This window comes from Panicum virgatum, chromosome 9N, assembly GCF_016808335.1.
Source record: "Panicum virgatum strain AP13 chromosome 9N, P.virgatum_v5, whole genome shotgun sequence".
NCBI classification, from domain to species: Eukaryota; Viridiplantae; Streptophyta; class Magnoliopsida; order Poales; family Poaceae; genus Panicum; species Panicum virgatum.
The window spans coordinates 20154725-20174208 of record NC_053153.1 but is presented as its reverse complement, the minus strand read 5'-3'; the positions used below and the strand labels follow the sequence as shown (position 1 = coordinate 20174208).

Here is a 19484-nt window from a genome sequence, read left to right as displayed (position 1 = left end):
AGTTCTAGAGTGAGAAGCATAACCGATAAAAATACCGTCAGACGATCGAGACTCAAACTTATCAAGATTTCCTTCCTTCAGCACAAAGCACCGGCAACCGAAAACTCTGAGATGGTCAACATGGGGCTGGCGTCCAAATCGCAACTCATAAGAAGTCTTGTGCATGAAAGCACGCAAGAAAATACGATTGGTCACATAACAAGCGGTGTTAACCGCCTCAGCCCAGTACTTTCTAGGAGTCCTATGCTCATCGAGCATCGTCCTAGCCATCTCCACCAGCATCCGATTCTTCCGCTCTACAACCCCATTTTGTTGTGGAGTGTAGGGAGAAGAATACTGGTGTTTAAGACCTTGATCACTGCAAAAGGTGTCAAAACGAGGATTTTTTGAATTATGTGCCATTGTCACTACGAATCACTCTCATGGCCTGGGGTAGCTCGTTTTTCAACCTCAAGATCAAGTCTCAAACAAACTCAAAAGCCTCATCCTTGGTTCTCATGAAAAAGACCCAAGAACAGTCAGAAAAGTCATCCACGATCACAAGAACGTACCACTTCCCACCAACCGACATCACCCGAGAAGGACCGACTGTGTCCATATGTAGCAACTCTCCAGGGTGAGTGGTCCTCACTTGATTCACAGGCGGATGGGAGGTGGCAACCATCTTCCCGTAACGACACGGGTGGCAAACAAGATCATTTTCAAACTTCAATTTGGGCAATCCTCGGATTAGGCCAAGTGAGCTAAGTCTCGACAACAAGTCAAAGCTCAAATGTACAAGTCTCCTATGCCACTTCCACAGATCAGAAGAAGGACCAGCCAACAAGCAGCAAGAAGGGCCAAAAGGAGTTCCAGAGAAATCGACCAAGAAAACTCGGTCACAAGAAACGATCCGGCAAACCAGGTCTCCTCTGGAATCCAAAACTCGAGAACAACCCTCCTTGAAGCGAACTTCAAACCCATCCTCAAGAAGTTGCGAAACCGAAAGCAAATTAAAGCCAAGATTCGAAACCAAAGCAACCTCTCTTAGGGTGAAGCGATCAGCAACTCTAACAGCGCCAACACCATGTACCTTGCCCTTACCATTATCCCCAAATATGATGTATTCTTTGTGGCGCGTTGGGGTAAGACTGGAGAACCATTTGTCATTCCCGGTCATATGGCGCGAACAACCGGAGTCCATGAATCACCTGTTCTCCAAGCCTCCAACCTGCACATCAGTAGTGAGACAAAGGGTGAGCAAATGTCCCAACACTTTGGTTAGCAAAGTGTGAAGCAAACCAGTGTCGAGCCATTTGCTCCACAGAAGGGTTAGCAAAATCAGTAAAAGCGTATCCCCTGTCACGTCTACCGCGAGGCTGACGACCACCATCGCGAGGAAAGCGTGGTGCATCGTAACCTCCTGCAAAGCCTCGGTCCCGTGGTCCATAGCCGTACTGAGGACGACCAGGAGCACGACTAGCAAAGCGACAACCCGCTGGAGCACGATAACCTCCACCGTCTCCCTGTCCTCCACCTACACGGTGCGCCCTAGCATCTTGCCTACCACCACGCCGAGGAGGACCATGCACCCAAACAGAGTACATGTCCGAGTTACGTCTCTCCTGCTCACGCCTCACAGCCCGCTTCCTCCTGAAGCAAAATTTCTCCAGGTGACCTTCTCTGTCACAGTACTCGCAGTGATACCTCACCTCTCTCCTGGGAGGTGGAGGCCTCGCCTGCGGACGGGGAGGAGCAGCCCCCTTCTTCTGGGCAACCTGGGCTGTGGCACCAGGGAGCGTATCGAGGGGATTCCTCAGCTCATTGGGCTTTGGAACCCAAACCTGCTTCTGTGGATGTGCTTTTTGTGGTTCTTTCAGCTCACCATCCACGGGGTCAACAAGCGAAGGCTGCGTGCTCGTGCTAGCAGTGTTTAGAGCACTTGAAACTCCAGCAGCCTTGCCGATCTTACCATACAACTTGTCAAAGTCTGACTTCGTGTATGTGTAACTGACCCTAAAACCATCACCACACTTAAACTGCTTGATCATCATGCCCAACTGCGGCTCACTGCTAGAAACCCAACTCAGAATCACCCTAAGATAGATATTCTCATTCTCCAAGTTGGCTTTCTCTACAGCAAGATTATCCAAATCAGAGATCAAACCAGGGCAAATATGACAATCAATAGGTGGGCTAGACTCCCCGACCTTAGTCCTCCCTAAAGACTTAATCAAGGCGTTCTTCTCATCTAGCTCCGACCTAAGCGTGAGACAAAGGTTACAGGTACAAAGTAGAACAGGCCTAGATCTAAGCTCCTCTAGCTCACAAACAACAGTGGCAAACATAGACTACAAAGAAGCTAGATCGGACTTAAAAATGGGACACTCATCGCATTCAAGCACATCACTAACGATGGGAGCGTCCTTAGCCAGTTCTAGCTCATGCTTGGCCTTAGCTAGCTCATGAGACACGTCAGCAAGCGAAGTCTTGGCAACATCCAAGTTCGCAACGTTCTCATCATGCTTGGCACGGAGAGCACAAGATCATTCATGTGAGATATGCAGCCAGCGCACTCATCCTCACCAGATTTCTCTCTAGCGCAAGCCAGCTCAGCCCTAAGCTTTCTACGCTCTCTAGCTGCTTCCTTAAGCAGCATCTTCTAGTTGTCGAGAGCGGTGTACAACTCCCTAATCTCAGTATCAAGCAGGTCAATAGTGGAGTTTACCTCTGAATCACTCTCGGATCCAGGAGAAGAGCCGTCGTGCGTCGGTGTAGCATGTCCACCTGGAGACGCACGAGCACCATTGGCCTCACCCGCCATGGTGCAGAAACCCTTGCAACGACCAGCCGCCAAGCAAAGGCTGATGAAGCCGATGGCATCCTTGTCCCGCTTCTTCTTCTTCTTGTCATCGTCATCAGAGGTCGGTGAAGAAGAGCGGTCGGTGTCAGAGCTTTTGTCGAGGTCGTTGAGCTGCGCCAAGAAAGCCTTCTCCCGCTTCTTGGCCTTGTACTGAAAGCGCTTCTTGAGCGACTCCTTGTCGAAGCGTCCTCCCTTGTCCCGTTCACGACTGCGGTGCTTGTGGCGCCGACGCTACTTGTTGGAGCCTCCCTCGTCACGGTCGCGGTGGTGGTAGTAGTCGAAGTTGTTGTTCTGGCCACCGCCGGACTTCTTGGGGCAGTCGGCGATGAAGTGGTTCAGATCGCCGCAGTGGTAGCACCCGGGGTTCTTCTTCCTCTGCCTGTTGTGGTAGACACGCTGGAACTTATTGATGAGGAGGCACAAGTCGTCGTCGCCCAGCGTCTCTAACTACTCATCTGTAACAGAAGGCAAAGAGACAAGAGAAAAGCCAAGAGCAGAGTTAGCGTTAGAGCTCGATCCACCTGGGCCAGTCACAAGAGCGATGCTCTTAGAAGGAGGGGCACCATTGAGCTTGGCTTGTGTCTGGTTATCCACCTCTGTGGCCTTGAGCTTGCTGAAAAGCTCATTCATGGTCAGAGTCTCATAGGCTGCAGACTTGATGATCGTGTTCACCTTGAGATCCCACACAGAGCGGTCAAGTGCGTAGAGCAACTTGAGGGCCTTCTCGTGCTCTGTGTAGTCAAGGGCATCAGCAGATCTGTTCGCACTGACTTTGTTAACAATCGATTGAAACCGACTGAACATGTCGCCAATGCTCTCACCCGGCTCCTATGTGAAGTTCTCATATTCACGCCGGTGAGTCTCGAACAATCTAGCCATCACCTGAGGTGTGCCCTCGTGGTAGTTCTCAAGGCACGTCCAGACTTTGTGGGCTTCCTGAAAACTCTGGACGCGTGAGAACTCCGTACGAGAAATGCCAGCGAACAAGTCATTGACAGCCTTGGCGTTCGCCTCGTGCTTGGACACCTGAAGAGGAGTGGTCCGAACGGCAAGCACCTCGTACGCCTAGTTCTTGGTGATATCCCAGACCTCGGCTCCCATGCTTTGCAAGAAGGTACGCATGCGAACCTTCCAATAAGCATAGTCCTCGCCGAAAAACACTGGGATCTTACCAAGACTCGCCATGGTCGCCAAGTGGTTTTCGAACCGGTTAAGGTACTGAAGACCTCAACCAGGCTCTGATACCAATTGAGGGACCGAAACTGGCGACCAGAGGGGGGGTGAATGGGAGCCTATCAAAATTTCTTTTGAAATCGATCCGTCGGCCTATATCCCGAAAATCACCACAAACCCTCAAGTCCTAAATGAAGTGTGGAGTAGCTATAGAAGAGCTAAACCAACACAAATCAATCCTAGGAACGAGCGAGAGAAAATACGGAAGCGATCGAGAAAAACTGCAAATCTCACAATCAGGGACCGGTCAGATCGCTTGCACTGGGCGGTCAGACCGGTCGGGCTGGATTTGAAATCCCAGACCGGTCAGACCAGTTGCTCTAACCGGTCAGACCGGTTGCACCGACCGGTCAGACCGCTTCTACCCAGAACAGAATTCCAGCCCGCGAACTCGAGGTGATTTCAAGATTACTCGTTTAAATCATCACCAAATGGTCTCAAAATTTGCAGGGAGGTTCCTGGGATAGAGTCGAACCTCTCCACAAAAGGAATCAACCCAAACCGCAAAGGATCACAAGAATTTCGTGGGGGAAAGAGATAAAAGAGGGTTTTTCAAAAACCTCAATCCGAGGGACTCGTGATTCTCGGGGTTTAGCTCTAGGCTAGATGGTCAAGATGCAAATCTCGGAGTCCCTAAACCCACCAACAGAGAGCTTTGATCCCAAAAACCACCGAAAGAGAGGAAATCAATCAAAGAACAAAAGATGAACGGGAACACAAGAGAGCTGCTCAAAAGGGTCCTCGATTTCATTCAAATTCATTGTGATTTACAGAGGAATTCACCTATACAAGAGCTAGACCTCCACCCATTCATCCACCCTCTCAAATTTGTGGACCTAGCTATAATCTAGACCATTATGCCATGGAGACCTTGGCCTAACCCTAGAACAGAGAGAGGAGCAAGGAAAAAACAGAAAAGACTCGTGGCTTGGAGGCTCACCTGTCCAAGGGGGCAGGTGAGAGGTATTTATACCATCTCGGGGCCGACCGGTCAGACCGGTCAGACCGGTCCCTTCCCCAAAATGTTCTCCACCTTGACTCGTACACTAAAACGCCCGTAGGGGCAAAACCGGAAAGGGTACAAGATCTCATCCGACGGCGGAGTTTCTTTCTTCGACTCGAAGCCTTCTCCGCGATGCCACCACATCGATGCAGATCTGATCCGCGGCTTTGAGGGGTCCGCGAAACCCGGTGAGGTGGCCGGTTTTGAGAAAACCGCCAAAACTCTACGCGCGGGAAGATTCCCACCTCCACGCCGTGGCCGTAGCCGCCGTTCCCGCCTCGGCCTTCTGACGGCCCTAGACGCCGCCCGACGCCCGTCACCTCCTCGCCCGCAGCGAGGCGCTAGACGCCGTCGACGCCCGTTCCTTCGCCAGTCCCGAGACCGACGCCCGTGCCTCCACGACTTGGCGTTTTCAACCGCCGTCCGCCTGCTTGGTTTTGTGGCGCAAACCAAGAAACCCGCCATCTGTCACTGCTTGCGCCCTCGATCCAGGAGTGGACGCCACAGCTGCCGCCCGGCCTGAGCTCCTCCACGGCAACTCTCCGTCGACACTTGACGCCCGTGTATCTACAACCAAAGACCAAGCACACGATCACACCGCACGGTTGACAATTCACTCATCACAGCTAGGAGTGAATACTGCTCATTCCTCATTATTAAATAAGACGAGACCGCACGATTGACAATTCACTCATCACAGCTAGGAGTGACGGTGTAAACAAATCGGAAATAGTAAAAGATGGACGAAAACCATATATGACCATGAGAAATGGGTCTGTGGAGCAAAGTTGCGTGTAGGTGTAGTGGCCTTCCCACCAAATTCTGCATCTATGGTTAAAAGCTTGCTCAACAAGTTGGCTCGTAAGGAGAACCGAGCTTAGCTCGGGTGGTGAGCGCTGCCGGTGTGCAGCCCACCCGCCCGGGTTCGATCCCCGTCGGGGACAACCCGTGCGTCTCACCGGGGAAAATTCCCCAGAGGGAGGCTGAGCGTGTGTGTGGTGTGTGGTTAGGGTGTGAGTTGCTCAGTAGGCGCATTCTGGGACCACCCAGGTAGCCTCACCTGCGTTTGAGCGCGCGGTCAGCGTGGGTGCTCCAACCGAGTTCTTAAATGATGTACCAGTGCTCCTGGTGTAATTCAAAAAAAAAGTTGGCTCATAAGTCCAACCGTTAATTAAAAATAACCTCCGTGATAATTAGAACCTTCTAGCGACGGACTAGTTAATCCAACTAATAAAGTCACGACTTCAAGCAAGACGAGCTGCTTCGTCCCAAGTTCCCATGCAGAATTCGTGCTACAGTGGAAGTTCGGTTTGGGCTACAATTAAAAGTCGACGTCAGAACAATCGCAAGTGCTATTGACTTGACTCTTCCCACATACTATATTTGCACACGCATACAGCAGCTTTTGAGCGAGGGCATTGGGTCAAATCAGTTGAAAAATACTTAGCCCTGCATACATATCGCTTGTTGGAGACATAAGTAGAGTCTTTTATTCAAAAACAAAAAGGAAATCCAGTAATCAGATAAATGTTGCAAATCCCTTCAAAAAAGAAAAAACGTTGCAATAACTGATACTCCGTACAGTATGTCCACTGTTGGATGGTGGTTGGCTGTGGACATTGGACAACTGTTCCTGTTCAGGGACTTCCTAGACCTACATGTACAACCGGAGGTTTGCACGTGAAAACTGCTACGGAACTCAATAATCACGACATGGAGATGATTGTATAGGTTTGAGTGCTTCTTGTTAGAAATATTTCTGTTAAGAATATTGTGATCTTCACTATTAAGGAAAGCGTTTATACCATCTAAATATGATTAAGGAAATCTAATGATAAAACCCTAATGGGCTGTGATCAGCAGGCCCATTAGGCCTGTTTCCAGAGGTTGGCCCACAGCCTCACAGTGCCTATAAATATAAGGTCGTGGTTAGCACCTTAGTCACTCATTCGCGTCATTTTAAAATCCTAGCTACCGCTAGTCTGATCGCTAAGGGCTCTGGAGGGGTCTGGAAGGCCAAGCACTCCCGTTGGCGCCAGAAGGACGCCGCTACGCTGTTGCATCTTCTACGCCGACAAGAACGCCTACTTCCTCTACGGATCAGGCGTAAATGGTTGCTGCAACTGCTAACGCTGGTATAATGTTTACCATCATTTCCGCATTAGATTGATTTGTCATGAACTGGGTTATGTTAAGATTCTGGGTAATGTGCCACTGATGTTTAGTTTTGGCAATTCTAACACTTCTTGACACGAAGAAGAGTTGCGCGCGTTGACATTCAAATATCCCAATCTATCTAAGGGTCCCTTTGGCACAGCTTCAAGGAGAGCTTCTCGTGAAGCTGTGGCAGACGAATTGTTTGGTAGCACTAGCAGCTAGCTTCACCCACGAAGGATCCGATGAAGTTGTTTCCAGCTTACACTGAGAGGAAGAGCGAGAAATCGTAGTTTCGCCCAGCTTCTCTTGTATGACACGTTTCGCCAAAGGATTTTGAAAATAGCTTTAGCTTAATCAAAGAAGCCGCTTCACCAAAAAAACTGCTTCAGAAGTTGTTTAGCTGTTTTAGGAGAACCTGAAGCTATATCAAACAGAACGTAAGTGATCCTGCAGCTAGCCTCAGATACGGAGCTGTCCTTGTTCTTCGATTCCTAAGATAGCTACTGTGCTACTAACCAACCTGCATCCGTTGGTTGGCACTTGTAAATTGTAAGAGGTCAGATTGTTATAGTCAAGATTCCAAGGGAATCAAATACAAACAAAAGTGACTGTGGTTCCTTTCTCGTTCTCAGTAACACTCTGGTTACAGATCATTGCAACTTTCATTCATGCTTCCTACGCTTCATGGATGACAATCTTACCAGTTTTCGAGATCAGAAGGAGATTTGATCGTCAAGAAAGAAAAAATCCATTCACGACTGACTATTTCCGGAACTAAATGTTCTTTCCAAATCAACGTCTGCTTAGAGATATATCGAGAAGTTTTTAACAACAGTCTGCTGAGCGCTGACTATATTTCTCAAGTCAGATTCTTCTTGCATCCCTAACATATAGTGAATTTCCTTCCAAAACATCAAATGTTGGACTCTTGATGACAAGAAAATAAACGAAATTCTTTTTTTTCTTCACTAGCAAATTCAATTTTGGCATAAATTGTTTGCAATATTTGCCATATATAGATGCAGAAATTTTTTACCTTCAAAGTACCCGTTTTATTTTGTCACACTGCTACGATGCAAGTAGTGGCAACTAAATAGAAAAAGCGCAGGCCAAAAGTCATATTTAGCACTTGATGGTTCAATTAGTTCAGCATGTAGAATCGTTTACCAATATAGTACCACATGCACAAAAATGGCAGTTAGATTATACTCCTATCCATCTTTTGCGCAAAATTTTCAAACAGAAATGTACTAAAAGTCCATTCAATATGGGCGACCTTGAGGATATGTAGCTAAAGGGGGTGTTTTGGAACAGGGACTTAAAATAAGTCCCAGGGACTTTTTAGTATTTAGAAGTATTAAATAAAGGTTAATTATAAAACTAACTGTAGAACCCTGGGTTAAACTGCGAGACGAATCTAATGATGTATCTTAATCTATGTTTAGCGAATGGTTACTGTAGCATCACTGTAGCAAATTATGAATTAAATATGTTCATTAGATTCGTCTCGCGAAAAAGCACTCAGCTGTCAAAAAACATTTATAAACAGATTTTATTTAATACTATAAAATAGTAAGATTTCTTTTGATGTGATAGGGACTTCTGAAAAAAATTTGGAACCAAACATGACCTTTGAGTCAAATGGCGCCTTGGAACCTTCTATCCTACCATGGCGCCGATTCATCACGCATGACGTCAGTGCGTGGGGTGCTGTGCTTGACACGGTAACGGCGATGTACATAAACGCCATTAGAGAAGCTTAATCACAGCTTAACCGCGCCGCGTCCCCCGGTAATCACCCCCACGTGGAACACTCCCCTTATAAAGCGACGCTCCACAGGCACAGCCGCCTCCCACGGCTCCACTCACGCCCCGCGGCGGCGGTTACCATCACCGGCGCCGGTACACCCTGCCTTATCCGACACGGCGAGAAGCACCACCCAGCCCACACGCACAGGGGGCCGCGGGGACCCGCGAATTCGGCACGCACCACAGCCATGGACGCGCCCCAGCTCCTCCTCGGCGCGCTCCTCTTCCTCCTCCCCGCCGCGCTCCTCCTCCTCACCCTCCTCCACCGCTCGCGGGGCAAGCGCCCGCGCCTCCCGCCGGGCCCGCCGTCCCTGCCGCTCCTCGGCAGCGTGGTGTGGCTCACCAACTCGCCCGCCGAGATCGAGCCCCTGCTGCGGCGCCTCTTCGAGCGGCACGGCCCCGTCGTGGCGCTCCGCGTCGGGGCGCGCCTCTCCGTCTTCGTCGCCGACCGCCGCCTCGCGCACGCGGCGCTCGTCGAGCACGGCGCCACGCTGGCGGACCGCCCGGCGCTCGCGTCGGCCAGGCTCCTCGGCGAGAACGACAACACCATCACCCGCGCCAGCTACGGGCCCGTGTGGCGCCTCCTCCGCCGCAACCTCGTCGCCGAGACGCTGCACCCGTCGCGGGTGAGGCTCTTCGCGCCGGCCCGCTCCTGGGTGCGCCGCGTGCTCGCCGACAAGCTCGGGGAGGCCGCACCCGGCGCGCCGCCGCCCCGCGTCGTGGAGACGTTCCAGTACGCCATGTTCTGCCTCCTCGTGCTCATGTGCTTCGGCGAGCGCCTCGACGAGCCCGCGGTGCGCGCGATCGCCGCCGCGCAGCGGGAGACGCTCATCTACATCTCCAGGAACATGCCCGTCTTCGCTTTCTTCCCACCGGTCACCAAGCACCTCTTCCGCGCGCGGCTCGACAAGGCGCGGGCGCTGCGGCTGCGCATCAAGGAGCTCTTCCTGCCGCTCATCAACGCGCGGCGCGAGTACAGGAGGCGGGGCGGCGAGCCGAGCAAGGAAACCACGTTCGAGCACTCGTACGTGGACACCCTGCTCGACATCAAACTCCACGAGGACGGCGATCGCCCGCTTACCGACGATGAGATCATCCTCCTCTGCTCCGAGTTCCTCAACGCCGGGACGGACACCACCTCCACCGGGCTGCAGTGGATCATGGCCGAGCTTGTGAAGAACCCAGACATCCAGGACCAGCTCTACCACGAGATCAAAGCCGCCACCGACGACGACATGGAAGAGGTCTCCGAGGAGGACGTCCACAAGATGCCGTACCTCAAGGCGGTGGTCCTGGAGGGCCTCCGCAAGCACCCGCCGGCCCACTTCGTGCTGCCGCACAAGGCTGCGGAGGACATGGAGATCGGCGGGTACCTGATCCCCAAGGGCACCACGGTGAATTTCATGGTGGCCGAGATGGGCCGGGACGAGCGGGAGTGGAAGAACCCGATGGAGTTCTCGCCGGAGCGGTTCCTCCCCGGCGGCGACGGCGAGGGCGTCGACGTGACGGGCACCAAGGGGATCAGGATGATGCCGTTCGGCGTGGGCCGGAGGATCTGCGCGGGGCTCGGCATCGCGATGCTGCACCTGGAGTACTTCGTTGCCAACATGGTCAGGGAATTCGAGTGGCAGGAGGTGCCCGGCGAGGAGGTGGACTTCGCCGAGAAGAACGAGTTCACCGTCGTCATGAAGAAGCCGCTTCGCCCGCGCCTTGTGCCCAGGAGGGCTCGGAGTGCGAGTTCTCACTAGCTATCTTGAATTACAGCGATCTAATAGCAGAGTGGTTCCATGGTTTCTTGCTGTGTGATGTAAATATCTATTCAGAATACTGCTCACTAGCTGTCAAGAATTACAGTTTTCTAAAATAATAGGCAGAGATACTGCAAAGCTTGGCTTCATCTTCATATTGATAATTGATTGTGGATGACTTCGTGGTTATGGAAAATCAGTACATCACTAGCAAAAGTGCGCCAGTTGGACAACAGAGGTGCTCTTGGATAACTGAATTGTTGCTGAATGTGTCTTCAGATGCTCTTGACTTGGGGCGTGTTTAGTTGTAAATTTTTTTGTGTTTGGCTACTGTAGCCCTTTCGATTTTATTTGGTAATTAGTGTCCAATCATGTACTAATTAGGCTCAAAAGATTTTTCTCATCATTTCTAGCTAAACTGTGCAATTAGTTATTTTTTAAAACTACATATAATGCTTCATGCATGTGTCCAAAAATTTGATGTTAGGGGGAATTTTGAATTTTTTTGAGAACTAAACAGGACCTTACAATTTCCGTCTTGTGAGCAAGGAGAAGTTTGTAGCAGATGTGAGCGGTTCGGTTGAAATTTCCTGTTCTTTCTTCTTTATTTTCACTTGCACAGGTCAACTACGCCATTTCCTATTTAGTTTCATCAACATGAAGACTGAGGATGATTTATCAACTGTACAAATCACCAACACTGCAAAGTCGAATTTTGCAATGGAACTTTTTCAGGTGTGTCTTCGCGTTGATCTCGATCTGTTACCGTCTCATCATCAGAGTTGCCATGAAATGCCTTCTTTTCCTTTCTTTTTTTTAAAAAAAATATAAAAGAAAAGAAATTCCTTTTTCGCGTTGTGTACTTCCAAAATTGACAATTCATTAACATTTACGATGTTGTTACTGTCTCATCATCGGGGTGTAACTGAGGATGCAGCTTTCTGTACGGTTGTTAATAGCTGTCATCTCTGAATTCCTCAGAGATCCCCGTCCTCAATCAATCTCGATTCGTCGCTTGCCGATTTAGCGTTCAATTTCGCGAAACATTGAAAGGTGCGTGTAATGTGTTGCTGAAGTTTCCAACTTTTCATATGGCAAGCACATCGCTTCCTGTGTCGCCTCGACTAGATAGATATTCTAGGGCGTGTGGCTGTCCGACAGGGATGTGCGGAAGCTGCAGAAGCATGGGCTGGGGAGCTGCAGGGAAGCTGGGGGACGGCGCTGTGACTGTGAGGCAACCCCTAAAGCGTGACGCTGAGAGCGGGGGAGACGCAGGAGGGCTAGGAGAGGTCTCCTCTTCACACTGTCCACGGGCTGCAAACCAATTCGTGTCCCTGGCTCCAGCGCTCGAGAGCTCGAGAGGGAAACGGAAGAAAGGGAAAGGAAACTGTACGTGTCCCGTGTCCGCGCCGCAGAGGCAACGCCACTGCTGCCCACGGATCCAGTCGCAGGCTCGCAGCGCCCTAACTTGTTGGGCTTGGCCTGCCTGGCAAACTATTTCGGGCGGATAGGATTTGGCCCCCCGATTGGAGCTGCTGGTTGACCCGTCTTTTTTATTTTTATATTTTTCAAAAAAAAATTACAGAAATATATTTTTAGTTTTAGATTTTACATTTTTATACCTCTACCGCCCGGCAGGGGGCGGTAGGGACCTATATGTAAATAAAAATATTTTTTTTTGCGCAGAGGTCCTTGGCGGGAGCCTGCCGCCCGGCAGGGAAGCGGCAGGCTCCCCACCCAAATATAAAACTCCACCCCTTCCCTCTGCGCCCTCATTTTCTGCCCACGAGATCCAGAGAGGGGAGAGGGAGAGAGGAGGGGTGAGGGAGGTAATTCCATCGGTGAAGCCCTGCCGGATTTTGAATCCAAACCGCAGGTAACCAATATTTCTCAACTTTGTCATTCCAGATTTTTTGTATGTTTAATTTTATGATTTATATTTTTTATTATTGTAAGCACTTAGGGTTCGGATTAGTGGTTATAATTGAAGCCATAATATATTTGTAGATATTAGATTAATTAAAATGAAGTCTTTGCATGGCCAGATATGTCGAGCAAAGTGGCATTTCAAGTTCATTACGGTGACTTCTATAGAATTACTCATGATTCCTATGGAGTAAATCTATCAGCATTGGAAAGAAGACAGTGCGGTCTAGATAAACCCCTAGAGAGGAGTTTTGAGTCCAAACGGAAATGTCTTCACAGGATGTTCAATGTGAATCCAAATACCCATTTGCTTACGGTTCATACCTTGACTTCCTGGGAAACTAATGGGGATTTCTGGGAGTTGACGCATATAATTAGTACGGAAGAATGGCAACATTACATGCACGCAGCTCTTGAAAGTGGGTGGCCTCTCGCAATGGTAATTCAGATTCACCAGAAGACCGGTGATTTAGGTGAAGGGTCAACACACACAACATCTAACTGCAATGAAGAGATGGAAGAGGATAAAGAAGAAGAGAACATGCAAGCTCCAGAACCAGAACCAGAACCATAAGGTTTAGCAGATGAAGGCGAGCGGATACCTGGAATTGTGGAGGACATGGAGAAAGAAGACCAGGATGCACAAATAATAGAGCAATGTGGGGACTCAGTTCGCGCGGTAAACATCGTTTTAGCAGTGTTCGACCCCGTTTTTGTCTCTAATCCGATCTTCAAATCAACTTCCGCCCAAAACAAAAGTTGTAGATCTTATAGTTCTCTACAACTTCTCTTTTGGCCAAATTTCATGTTCCAATGTAAAATTTGGAGCTTTGGACGGTCAAAGTCGGCTAAAAATCACTCAAATTCGGTTACTGTGCCTCCCCGGTTGGTCAGTGCCTCGCCGGCCTCGACGTTGGAGTCGCCACGCGTCGCGCTGACGAACCTCACCCATCGTGCTCACACACCCGTCCTTATCCGCACGGAGTCGTGCTCGTTTTCGCCATCCCTTTCCCTTCCACGCGCTCACGCCGAGCCGAGCTCGAGCTCAGTGCCATCGCCGGCGTCCCCGTTGGCCAAACTCGCCGCCCCTTCTCGATTCGCCGCGCCCAGAGCCACGCAGCATCGCCCCGAACCTCCTCCGCCCCATCTCGAGTTCGTTCGAGCTGCACGCCTGCCGAATCAAGCCCGCGACCGCCGGCCGCCATTGACAGCCCCGTCGAGCTCCGCCCCCTCTCGTCGAGTTCCACTTTCCGGCCTCCCTCCACTCAAATCGAGTCACCGGTGAGCTTCTCCGCGCGCCCCTCTTCCTTCCCGGCCTTTTCCCCGCGCGAATTAGGCACCGCTGCCGCCGGTTCACCGCTGCGCCACCGTAGCCGCCTTGCGCTGCCGCCTATGCCGCTGCGGGCTGCCCTGGCTCGGGCTCGCGCAGCGCCGCCGCGCGCCCTGAGACCGCCGAGCTTCACTGAGCGTCGAATCGCCCAGCCCCGCGGTCGCCCAACTTCTTCGCCGTCGGAACGCCGCCGTCACCCTGCCTTGCCGTTGCCGCCCGCATGCGTCCTGGGCCGCCCCCACGCGTGCCTCTGCTCGGCCGTGGCCGCGCTGTCCCCTGCGCGTGGGCCCGCCCGCGCTGCCCCGCCGGCCGGGCCGGTCCACGGCTGCCCAGCACGCTGGCGTGCGCTGCCGGTGTGCGGCCGGGGCAGGCGGCAGAGCAGAACAGGGGAGCCCCCCTTTTGCTCTCTCTGTTCCAATGACAAGTGGGGCCCACGGGTCAGAGGTTAAGGGTGGAGTTATTTATTTTTGTTATTTCGGCTGAAAGTTTGATAATTTGTAGAAAAATGCAGGAACATGAGAAAAATGCAAAATAAATTTTGTTAGGTTTATAAAATCAGGATCTTCAGTAGAAAAATATTTGTGCAGGTGAAATGTCAATTTTGCCCCTGCTAAATTTATGGTTTGCGTTTAAGCTAGATTGTTTTGTATCGGTTGTTCTGTTGTCTAAAAAAATTCTGAAAATTTTATGGTGTCCTACTCTTTGCACGTGTGGTCCACTGAAAATTTTCCAGGTGCATGGCCTATGTGTATGTTCGTGGATCTGTTGTTGTTCAATTTATAGTGCTAGGGCCAAAATAATTTACTTTCTTTAATGTATCTTTTAATTTTGGCTTGGTTTCAGTTTAACTTTTGTTCTTGCAGTAGGATCGAAATAGGTTACCCTTGAGAAATATTTGATTCTGATTGCTTGTTCGTATTTTGAATCTTTAATAAATCGTTGTCATGTCGTTTCTTCTTTTAATTGGCGTATTGCCTCCTGAGTGCCTTGCACCGTTGTAACTCCTACATGGCATCTTTTCATACGTGTAGACACCGCGAGCGAAGCCATCTGCGAGTTGGTCGCCGAACCGATCCCGGAGCCGCAAGCGGGAAAGCAGCAGGAGAACACCGTCGAACCCATTTCCGAAGAAGTCGCTAACCCCGCTGACTTGCAAGGCAAGCCCCGGAGCATGACCCTTATTTTTAATTACTCCATGTTATATTAAAGTATTGTGCATTTACGTTCAAGGAATTGATTGGAACCATAGATGCATAATCTTGGCTACCCAGTGTCTCTACTAGTTCAGGTATCGCTAGTACTGCTATGCTTAAGTAAACCCGGTACAAGTCGAGTGATTCCTGTCACTCGCGAGAGATAGGTCTTGTTGCTTATGGAAAAGTTGTTGGAGTTTGAATCCTTGAGAAAAAGAAAGGAAAAATGGAGACCGGGCGGCGATGGATTTGGTTATGGATATGGAAGTTATGAAAAGTGAGTCTCCGCCTGTGTCGATTGAGGACCGTACCGTTGTTGGCACTATTGATCGAGGATTGAACAGTACTAACCACATGCCGGAAGTAGGAGGTAGTCGAAACCGGTAAGCTCAGTACCATATGTGCACCGGTAGCCGGACTTGATACTGTCTTCACCAGTGGAGCTAGTATACAACTCATGGCTGACCCTTCGATGGTATCGGTGGGGCTAGCAGTCCCGGGTCGCAGGGCAGTTCGGTTATTCGGTGTGCATATGTGAAGGGTTGCCACGTAGGGTCCGACGGGGCCTATATGTGACGTGTGTGTTAGGTCCACCTTGCAAGGTTAAATCGAATCGATTCGCCGTGACTCGCGGATATGAGAACCTTGATCTCTCTGTCACATCGTAGTAAATGATGGAATTGGGAATGAAAAGTTGAGAATATGAGTTATGGCTGTGGTGCTCTGAAAAGATAATGTGATCAACCATGTATGCTCTAGAGTACTAGGCAAACCTAAGTTATAGCGGTCAACTCAATTGGCGCTAAAATATTGAAAGTAAGGATTCAGTATTAGTTGCTTTTCAGCAAAATAACTCCAGAACCAAAAAGCCTTTCATGTCTAGTTAGTGGGCTAAGTATATCCATGGACGGGTAAGTCTTGCTGAGTATTAGAATACTCAGGTTTGTTGTTGCCATATATTTTAGTAGGTTGCGTTTTTGGAGGACTCCGAGGAGGTCTGCGCCTCGTGGATCGGTCAACCACTTCCTCCGGGTTGGTCGGTCGAGTGGGTCCCGTCTTCTCCGTGAAGTTCGGGCAGGTGAGCCTCACATCAGTGGGCAAGGTGTGAAGCTCGTCTTTGTCTGCGACGTTGGTTATCGTACTGTATTTTGAAGCTTGTTTTAAACTCTAATTAACTTTCCGCTGCGTTTGAACTCTGAGGTTTGAATTGTAAAACTGGCTTGTAAACGCTTTTGTTGCCGGTAATCATCCGTGCTCGTCTTTTGGCGAGAGTTCCTGTGTAATCGATTCTGGTTAAAGCAGGCGGTCTGAGTGTACTGGTTGAGTGCAGTAATTCTGGTTTGAGTTTAAGTGTTAATTATTGCACTTGATTGGTATTATTTGGACTGTTCTGTGACAGCTGGCATCAGAGCTAATTGCACTAGGGGGTGATTACTGGCGTACTTAACTACGTTAAGTAAACTTTGTTTTGCAAAATTTCGTATTTTCGAAAAGTTGACGCTTGAGGCGCTAAGGAATAGAGTAGATAGTTCATATGCCCTAATTATGTTCTATAAGTTAGGTGGCATCTAATTATCTATTTTATTCCAGCACTTCCAGCATTTACTTCTCGTTAAACCTTACTTTTATGCATAACTACTATTCTGTAATGACGCACCTACACTGAGGTAAGCAAGGTGAGTATTCTGACAGTCCTTAGAATAGCCCACGTGTTTCATACGTGTGCGGGTCCCGTATGTTGAGCATACGAGGAGGTGATAAGGCTCAATTCAAATGAGCCTGTCGCTATCTGCCGCCTGATATGGAGTGCGGATTTCTAACTATGTGATTGTGATTACGGCCATCTCATAAGGCAGTGTTACGAGGTGAAGACTCGTTATGCAGTTGGTCATAACCGTGTACCTTGGGACACGTGTACCCTTGGGTGTCCCGTAAGGCGATTTGTACGGGAAGTGAATACGTTGCTTCGGTAACGTATGCAGCGCTGCCCATTCAGCGTCGAACGTTTGGGTGCCATCTCTATAGTGGATGGTAATGTATGTGTGAATATGTGGGAAACTGCATATGCGTTACCCGTGTGGCGTAGGACACATGGGGGCCGTTCGTGTGTGCTGGCACGAAGGGTCCAGAAATGGATATTTATATCTCTCTCTTGTTGTCCTGGTTTGTCTGCAGGAACACTAACTACGTAAGCACGTTATGAATCATTGATCGTAGGAACGACTAGTATATATAGGAAGAGTACGTAATTGTGCCACTAGTCGTCTTCGTATACCATAATTGGTAATTCTTTGGGTGAGAACGATAGAACGAGCATGCATCTTGCATTTTCGAGTTGGTTGGTCGCTTCGTGGTTAATAATTGTGCAACCTTAAGACTGCGACGTTATAGCTAGCCGAGTTACCAACCTGCTGTTCAACCGATTAGATGCGGTTTCAACTGAAGCAAACCATTTTGTTCTCTTGGTGAACCATATCGCGAAGGGAACGATTCAAGCTGTGTGTTCATATTAATTATGCACATTCTTTATTTGCATGGATTAGTCCCGATAGCGGAATGGCTAACCAAGGGATGGTGCTTTTGCAGATGGGCAATAACAACACTGCTAACCGTGGAAATGAGGGTCAAGGAGCACAGCCACCACCGTCTCCCTCCTTGACTCAGGCTATCGCGGCTCTTATCGCCGACCGCAATGAGCAGACCTAATTGTTGAGGCAACTGGTGCAAAGCAATGCTGGCAGAGGTCGACAAGCACCACCAGCAGAAACTGACTACGTCGGTTTTCTTGCCATCCAACCACCTCTGTTCCACAAGGCCGAAGATCCCCTTGAGGCAGATGCTTGGATTCGCACAATGGAGGACAAGTTTGGCATTTTTAATTGCACAGAAGTGGACAAGACTGCCTTTGCAGCGCAGCAGCTGAGAGGCCTGGCAAAGATATAGTGGGGTAGTCATTTAGCTATGCAACCCACAGAGAGAAAGATTCCCTGGTCAGAATTTAGAGAGATTTTTAGGGCACATTATATTCCAGAAGGTTTCATCAAAGTTTCTAAATCTGAAACAAGAGAACAAATCAGTGATGGAATATGCCAACATTTTCAATCATCTTGCACAATATGCTGCACATCACGTAGATACCAATGAAAAGAAGCAAGATTGTTTCCAGAAAGGGTTAAATACCGAGTTACTCATACGTTTAGCAGTGAGAACATTTACCAGCTATAGTGACTTGGTCAGTAAAGCTATCCTCCAAGAAGATGCGATGCTGAAGCATGAAAAGGCGAAAAAGAGGAAGAAATCACCTATTGGGTCTTCTGAGAATGTTGTGCAACGCCTACGCCTGGGGTCCACTAGCTTTTCCCAAAATCAACATCAACTACGACAGGGGATTCCTGAACTTGTGGCTCCTTCACAGTTGGAGCAAAAGAAACCCGTATTGCAGCATGTTTTTCGCTCCCACTCTGATCCGTGCAAGCATCACCTAGCCGAGGGTTGCCATCACTCGGAGAATATCTGTTACACTCCACCCAAGCCGAAAAAAGGCTCTAGCAATACAAATAAGAAAAAGAAGGTGCCGTATATTAAGGATGGGTGGGTGAGTTACACCACTTGTGAGGACGTGCCAGAAGGGGAGAACGTGATGGCAGATATATTTTCCCTCAATGATCATCTAATTAGGGTTCTATTCGACTCTGGTGCTTCGCATACATTTCTTAGTAAGGCTTGTGCAAATAGACACGGATTGAAAATTGAGTGCATGAATACTTCATATAAAATTCAATCCCCAGGTGGTCAAATAATCACAAACCAAATGGCAAGAATGGTACCAATCAACTTGGCTGGGAGAATCTTTCCGACCAATTTTATCATTCTCCCACATCAAGGGATTGATATCATATTGGGTATGAATTGGATGAAGGCACATGGAGTTGTGTTGGATACTCAGGCGCATGCTGTTCATATCAATTCAAGTGCACATGGTTCTACGGTGTTACTTTTGACCAAGTACAAGACACACAATCCGGCCATAAATAAATTGGAGGGTAAAAGCTTGGAGAACATACCTGTAGTGTGCGATTATTCAGATGTCTTTCCAGAGGATTTACCTGGACTGCCACCTGATCGGGACGTTGAGTTTGTTATTGAACTCCAACCGGGTACAGCACCTATCTCTAGAAGGCCATATCGAATGCCACCAAATGAATTGGCAGAACTGAAGGTACAATTGCAAGACCTACTGAAT

General features: G+C 49.3%; 1 protein-coding gene across 1 annotated transcript; it reads left to right on the top strand.

Moving 5' to 3' along the window:
* Nucleotides 1–9079: 9079 nt before the first annotated feature.
* Nucleotides 9080–10981, top strand: LOC120688425 (cytochrome P450 89A2-like). Its single transcript, XM_039970745.1, has one exon. It carries the CDS (start codon nucleotides 9233–9235, stop codon nucleotides 10790–10792), a length of 1560 nt encoding a protein of 519 aa, XP_039826679.1. The 5' UTR covers nucleotides 9080–9232; the 3' UTR covers nucleotides 10793–10981.
* The last annotated feature ends 8503 nt before the right edge of the window (nucleotides 10982–19484 follow it).